Genomic DNA, 7,634 nt, shown 5'->3' on the forward strand with positions numbered 1-7,634 from the left:
AAAAAAACAACATGGCCCCCCCTCCCCCCCAGGCCATTATCAGGCCCTTTGGATGTGCCTTGACCCGGCACTGGGGCAAGTACTGCCTCTTTAGTGGCGGTACTTGGTCACATTACTTCAGGCACCTCTGCTCCCTTTGGTTGTTCCAGTTAGGATGGTGGAACGCACGCCAGCTACGGGAGCTAGCCGTGAGGCACCTTCCAACAACAGTCACACTTGCAGCCCCAGTGCTGGATCAAGGCACATTTACTGTAAGCAGCCATTTGACATATGTATTTTTTAATTTTTAAAATAAACAGGATTATGCTATTGGTTCCTTATCATTTTTTCCACATATCCCATCTATTGTCTCTGCGGAGGAGGGGTTAACTTTATCCATTTTTTCTATATTGCCGGGATCTGACAATACATTACAGCCGCAATCAGTTTTAAATGACATTTTTTCCTTTATAAATGTCATTTTGCTGTAGTATTATTGATACATGTCCCCTGGAGCAGGACCCAAGTCCCCATGCCATTTTTTTCAATGATTTTTATCTCTATTGCCTGGATCCGACAATACCTTACAGCTGCGATCAGTTTTAAATGACTTTTTTTCTTTAGAAATGTAATTTTGATGCGGTACTGTTCTAAACACGGGAAAAATGTGCTACTTTACAGGCATACTAAGGACAGCCCCCAGGCATGATATTTAAAGGAATATTTCATTTTTATTGTTTCACTTTAAGCATTATTAAAATCACTGTTCCTGAAAAAACAGCTGTTTTAAAAACTTTTTTTGCATTGATACATGTCCCCTGGGGCAGGACCCCAAACAATTTTATGGCAATAACTTGCATATAAGCCTTTAAAATTAGCACTTTTGGTTTTTCATGTTAGTGTCCCATAGACTTTAACGGTGTTCTGCGGCTTTTCGAATTTGCCGCGAACACCGCATAATGTTCGTTGTTCGGCAAACAGACAAGCACCCAATGTTCGAGACAAACTTACTTTCATCTCAAACATCGGGCACATCCCTAGTCCTCAGTATCATCACCAAATTTTTCAGGCAAGGGAAGTTTGGGTGGCAGAGAAGAGGCGGGTTGGATTGGAGCAGAAGCAGGTGCTGGAGTCTGGACAAGTGCAGAGGAACCAGGCAAACAAGACTTAAGTATGGCACTAAGTTCATCTAGCTTAGCGTTCATAGAAGAAAGATGCTGTTCATGAGCTTCAATCAATTGTCCCTGATCCAAAATCGCCTTAACAATCTCAGCAGGGTCCACTGCCATTGTGGCCAGTTTGTAAAGTAAGGTACCTGTGGTAGGTAATGTCTGAAGTGGAGCTTGTGTTCTGAAGATTCAGGCGAAAACTTAGTTAGGCAGGTCAGGTCAGGTCGGCAACATATCAGACAAAGCGGTACACAATCTAAATCCGGAGAGTGGTCAGGCAGGCAGAGGTCATATACGAGCTGGCGGTGACATACAAAATCAGCAGGCTAGAGAGTGGTCAAGAATTCAGGCAGAAGTTCATACACGGTAATCAGAATCACAGAGCTATCAATACACCCAGGGAGCTAGTCCACACAAACGGTCACTGAGTAACAGGAAGTGCTGCTATTTATTGGATGCTTAATTGTACATTGTGGCAGCAGGCAGCAGGTGGGGCTAGTGAGTCTAAGGCAATGGACCTAAGTCTGGGGGTCAAATGATGATTTGCCAGGGGTCACCAAATCCTTGGCTGTTTCTGAAACCCGCACCGCTCTCCCAGCCTTTTTGTGGCCGCCCAGCAGGGCTGTCCCTGGAGCCCGCAGCCGTCCACTGTCTGGAGGAGACCCTATGTCCTGATTTCGGCATAGGTGTCACTGCTATGAGACACCACAAAGTCGGAGACACAGTGAGTAACACTACCTGTGATTATAGTTGCCATTAAAAGTCCCCACTACAGTCCCCCCATCTCCCCACCAAGGAGTAAGAGAAGGAATAAAAATAGAGAATACATGGAAGGGAGAGGAAAAGAGGGGGAGGAACAAAGAAAAAGGGGGAGAAAGAATAAGAGAAAGAACAAGAAAGACGGCTAGAAAGAGGGATGGGGGAAAAAAACAAGAAATTAGGATAGAGAGAGATAAAAGGGAAAGAAAGGGGAACAAAGTGAAAGAGTGGTACATCCTAAAATGTACCATAAGGGGTTTTAATACTGTACGAGTGGAAGGGACTCAGGGAGCACTAAATGTCCGTGGGTTAGGGGCACAAATTACTCGTCTTGCCTTGAGTGCTGACAACCGATGTTATGAAAATAATTTTATGGTTAGGGGTCTCCACAACTTGGGAAATTTTATTAAGGGGTCATGGCACTAGAGAGGTTGAGAACCACTGGTCTAAGGCAATGCATCAAGCTGGTAGAACATTAGAACAACTCCAGAGCTCCCCAGTGGCACAACAGGTAAGGCTGCAGCTGTGGAACCAGGAGCATCCTGGTTCAATGACACCCAGGTACATGACATGCATGCTGTATATAGCCTCAGCTACATACAGTTTATACAGCACATCCAACAGCTTCAAATGTTAGTGAGGGACATAGTTTCTTTGGGCCAGCTTGTAAAGCAGGGGTAGGCAATCCAGCTGCATTGAAACTATGAATCCTATCATGCCTCTAGGAGTCATGCCTGTGATTGTCAGGGTCTTGCAATGTCTCATGGGACTTGTAGTTTCAAAACAGCTGGAGGGTCGAGGTTGCCTACCCCTGTTGTAAAGTGTAACAAAAGCTGGAGTTCAGCTTTAAATTAAAACATATTTCTACCCACCATCATTTTTTTAAAATGTATTTTTATTTTTGGTAAAATTCATTACAGATTTTCTTTTTTAAACTTTTTCTTATTTTATTTTTCATTTTACCCATAAGTCTATTGTACAAACACAGGCAGGGAGAGTAAAGCTGTAACTTAAAAGCTTACAAGTAATCATATCCATGGAATACTGGATGTCAAGGATGTACCACTAGCTGGAGATGCGCCATTATCCACTTGGGGTACCAAGCCTGCCTGATGCAAGTATAATGTTAAAGAGGGCCTTTAGTGCAGCAAAGGAGATTTGTGACTCAAGTTGTTGATTTTTAATAAAATGAATTAAAGCTGGATCAATAAAAACTAACAAACACCCACTGGTGATTTTACTGATAAAATCAAAATATTTATTGTATATGCATTTAACTAAGAAAGTACCTTTTTTTTAAGCTTCTGTACTGGTTCACATTGGCCTTCTGGCCCTGCCCTGTATTGACCTCCTGGTGCTTCTAGAGGCTTGGTTGAGGCATCCAGCCACCCCAAGAGGCTTTGACGAGGCAATGTAATATCACTCATGCTTCCCAGAATAGTTTTTGTTTTTCTTTTAGCAAAAAAACGTTTAAATTTGCCTTTGTATGGCAAAGTCTGCTTTAAAAAAAAAAAATTACCATGGCAATAATGTTTCAAGCTTCTGTTGTGTACCAACACCCCAAATATGACAAACAAAAAATTTCAAAGTACTACATAAGCCCATTTACATCCCAATAGTTCAATTTATTGTTTGAAATTATTTAAAAGTTCAAACATAAGCATATTGCAATAAAAGTGCAAGCATATGCCATTCATAAAATTTCTTTATGCATATATGAAAGCATGCCAATGCTATTTCTTTTTTTTTTTTTTTAAAGATAGAGCTATTTCTTAGTATATTCTTAGTATATTATCATTTTAACTGCACTGAGGCGAAAGTATTTATAGGTATGGGGGGGGGTATACCTGGCCCCTATATTACTAAAACATTATGTTATTAATTATCTGTTATGGGTAATTAGTGCAAAGGACTTAGATATGTTTTGTTTTTATATCAGACACATATTTATGTTTTATGGTAATAATACAATAGGAATTAACTAACAAAGATTGAAAAATATCACACATTCCTTTTTTAACTCCTTTATGTAATTACAGGTCATGGTGTTTCTATAAGATCTCATTGTATTTCACACTTGGAATCAGTGATCTACTATTGGTCATCAATGTCCAAGCATTTCTGAGCTCACACGCGTCATTTGCTGTCCAGAATCTCTTACCACATGGCGTTCTGAAAGATTTATTGGGAGAATTCCTGGAATCAGAAGGAGCTGAATTAAGCCATAAATATTGTCATTTAAGTTTGCTTCCAGAGCATCTGATTACAAACTCACATGGTATACTTGCAATTGTGATTTTTATTTACACATACAAGCAGGTGAGTAATTAGGAAAATCCGTTAAATTTAATGCACAACAATCCATACTGTTAGATAATCTTGTTAGAATGAAATATTACATAAGCATTATGCTACAAACTATGGTTTAAAATTAAAAAAAAGTTATCGTCTATTAAGCAGGAAAATGCCGGAATTTGCAAAATCTGCTGAATGAAAAAACAAAACAAAAAAAAAAACACTTTTATTGGTCAATACATGTCAACATAATGCAAATATGTGAACTAGCACCATTAAAATCAATGGCACATGTGCAAATGTACCTTAAAATGCAAAAGTTAAAAGTTAAAGCCCAAGGGTGTGTGGGTCCTTAAAGCTGATGTTTTTACCTTGAACCGTAAAACAGATGCTAACTAATGAATTATAAAAAAATAAATACAATAAAATCTTTAAAACAGAAGTATGACCAATGCTTTTTTAGCCATACTTCTCTTATGGGCCACAGGAGTACACTTACTTTTGCTCTCCTATGACCCAGTATCAGCCAACAGTTGGCTAAAGCCCGCTGTCAGCTAACATGGCAGAGCAGCTCCAGGCTCTGGAAAGATTCCAACCATTTTGTCGGGATCCACCCAGCTGCCTGATTGACAGCTGGCTCCACCTCTCAGCATGTGGCTGAGAGATGGAGTAATCTGTGCCTGCCTCCTCTCCTGCCCTGCAATCCAGTGAGCACTGCAGGGGCAGAGTGGAGAGCGGTGACTGACAGTCACTTATCTCCACTCCAAGAGCTGACATGGGACAGCTGCAGCATCACACAGATGCTGCAGCATAGAGGTGAGTATAAATGTTTATTTGTTTTTTTTTTTGCAACCCCAAACTTTAATTTGACTATATTTCTTGAACCCATGTCAGTACTAATATACCAAATGATCACACCTTAAGTCATCCCCACCCTTCAAAGACTGGGGTTTGATTTACTAAAGGTGAATCGGCTGTTCACTTTGCAATAGAAGTTGTACTTTGCAAGGAAATTTTCCCCAGCCTAGTAAAGTTGTTGAAGTTTAACTTTGCAATAAATACCCAATCACATGCAAAAAAAAAGAAAAAAAAAAAAACAGCATTTGTGTTTGCATGTTATTAGATGATAAAAGTTCACTTCATTCAGCTCGTTAAGCTGTGGGGAGCAAATTGGCTGTTCCTCTGCAAAGTGAACAGCCTATTTTCCCTTAGTAAATCAATCCCTGTGTATCTACTGCATACGGATATGGGAGATTACAGATGTTTACTGGGACCTAAGATTCTTGACACTATGCATTTTTTTCGTTCAACCAGCTCTTATGCATTGTAACCGTACTGTCTCCCTTTTTATATTGTAAAGCACTTCATAAACTCTTGACGCTATATAAATCCTGTATTATAATAATAATATATAGCTGGTGGCACTGATCATTCTGGAAAAACCCAACAGGCTGGTTGTACACAAGTCGATGGATTGATCAATCCACTTATGTACAACCAGCCTGCCTATACATGGATTAACATTCGTCCAGCCCATGCTAAGCTGACCCAGTTTCAAGCCATGTATGGCTGGCTTTATAGAGGTATAGTCTTAAACAGAAAAAACAATAAAAAAAATATATATTCATAAGATTTTTGTAGCAACAATATTTACTGCATGCATTAAGGCATCAAATGACAGAGCAGCTACCTCTGTTTTTGTGTTGTAACCAGAATTTGTACAATGTATATTCAAACTCAAATCTTCTTGGTCTTCAATCTTAATGGCTCCAACAATTGTCTACCAGGTATTTCCAACTGCCAGAGAAGTACAGCTACGAAAATGGAAAACTGAAAAACCAAGCAGAGTTGAAAACACGATGTTGCCCTCATTTGTTATTCTCTCACTTAGTGCCTTAGGGATTAGCACTGTGATTGGATTTTTCACCAATTCGTTTATTATTGTAGCTCATGGAATGGACAGGGCTAAAGGTAGGAACATTAACCCAAGAGAACTGATCCTTTTTACCCTGGGCCTTTTCAATATTGCCTATCAGTTTAGCATGGCAGCTAATGACTCTGTTCTCTACCTATGGAGTAATGTCTACTTCTCTGACAATGTTTTTGCCATCTTCTCCGTCCTTCTGCTTTTCACAATCTTCTCCAGCTTCTGGTTTACCTTCTGTCTCTGTGGCTTCTACTATGTGATGCTTGTTACGTTTGAACAAACATTCTTCATGCGCCTAAAGCAAAGCATCTCTGATGTGGTCCCCTGGATGCTGTTCTCCTCTGTACTGCTGTCACTCATTATCAGTGTCCCAGTAGCTTGGAATATCAAGAAGGATGAATATTTGGTTCAATTGTATGGTAATCTCACTGACAACTCAACTGTGCAATACGGAATACCACAAATGAGTCTTCAGTACTTGCTGGTCACCAGTATTATAGGTTGCTGCATACCTCTTATCCTGGTGGCTTTTGCAAATATCTTGATAATCAAGTCCCTCTGTGTCCATGCAAAACATCTCAGTAAGAACGCTGGAGGCATGAGTGTACAGAGTGTTGAAGCCAGCGTATCTGCAGCACGCACTGTCAGCTCTCTTCTTATTCTTTACATTAGTTTTTACATTTCTCAGATATTGCTGATCATGGCTGTTTTTGATGTTAACAGTATTTGGTTTTCTGTCTGTTTGCTAGTTATCTATGCCTACTCCCCAGTACAGTCAATCATTTTGATTCTTGGAAGTCCAAAACTTAAAAGTGCATTGTTAACATTTTTGGGGTCAAGGAAAAGCAAAATACCTCCAACTGGGGACATACAAGCAATAAGCTGACAGGGCAATCATAATGATGTCTTCTCAGTAATGGTCTTTCCATTGGAATGTGAAAATCATACTACATAGAAGAAACTGTGCTGTCTTTCTTCTTACACTACCATACATTGTCAGGAAAAATCATGTTTTCAGTCCTACATACCTCCACTCAACTAAGGACATTAAGATTACCTTCAAGAGGGCAGCACAGTGGCTAAAGCCCCATACACACGATCAGATTTTCGGACGACCGAACATCCGTTTTTTGTTGCATGCTAGTCTCATGTCGAAAGTGTAGGGTTTACTCACCATATGAAAATTCTCGTGTGACAGAATACAACTTCAGAGGTGACGTAATGTGTTGGCTAGTTTTGTATGTATTCTTTCGTTTCTGAGCATGCGTAGTCTTCTGCTTACTATTTTTTTCGTACAAAAACTGTGCTAATTAAATGAAAATCAGACGTTGAGTTCACGTACAAATTTTTATAGTCTGCTCATCGAGCTTCTGTCTGATGAAAAACCGGAATGGGCTGTCAAAAGCACCATTGTAACGATCCAAAAATTGTCAGAATGTTCATCGGACGAAATTTTACTTTCGATTTTCGTATCGTGTATATGGGCCTGAAGTGGTTAGCACTTC

General features: G+C 39.8%; 1 protein-coding gene across 1 annotated transcript; it reads left to right on the top strand.

Annotated features, from left to right (window-relative positions):
* Positions 1-5,965: 5,965 nt before the first annotated feature.
* On the top strand, positions 5,966-7,015 carry LOC141116193 (taste receptor type 2 member 40-like). Its single transcript, XM_073608543.1, has one exon. The coding sequence runs from the start codon at positions 5,966-5,968 to the stop codon at positions 7,013-7,015; it is 1,050 nt and encodes a 349-aa protein (XP_073464644.1).
* Positions 7,016-7,634: the final 619 nt, after the last annotated feature.

This window comes from Aquarana catesbeiana, linkage group LG01 (genome assembly GCF_042186555.1).
Source record: "Aquarana catesbeiana isolate 2022-GZ linkage group LG01, ASM4218655v1, whole genome shotgun sequence".
Lineage (NCBI taxonomy): Eukaryota > Metazoa > Chordata > Amphibia > Anura > Ranidae > Aquarana > Aquarana catesbeiana.

Coding starts and splice junctions, on each gene's coding strand:
- LOC141116193 (XM_073608543.1), top strand. CDS start 5,966: ATGGCTCCAACAATTGTCTACCAGGTATTTCCAACTGCCAGAGAAGTA.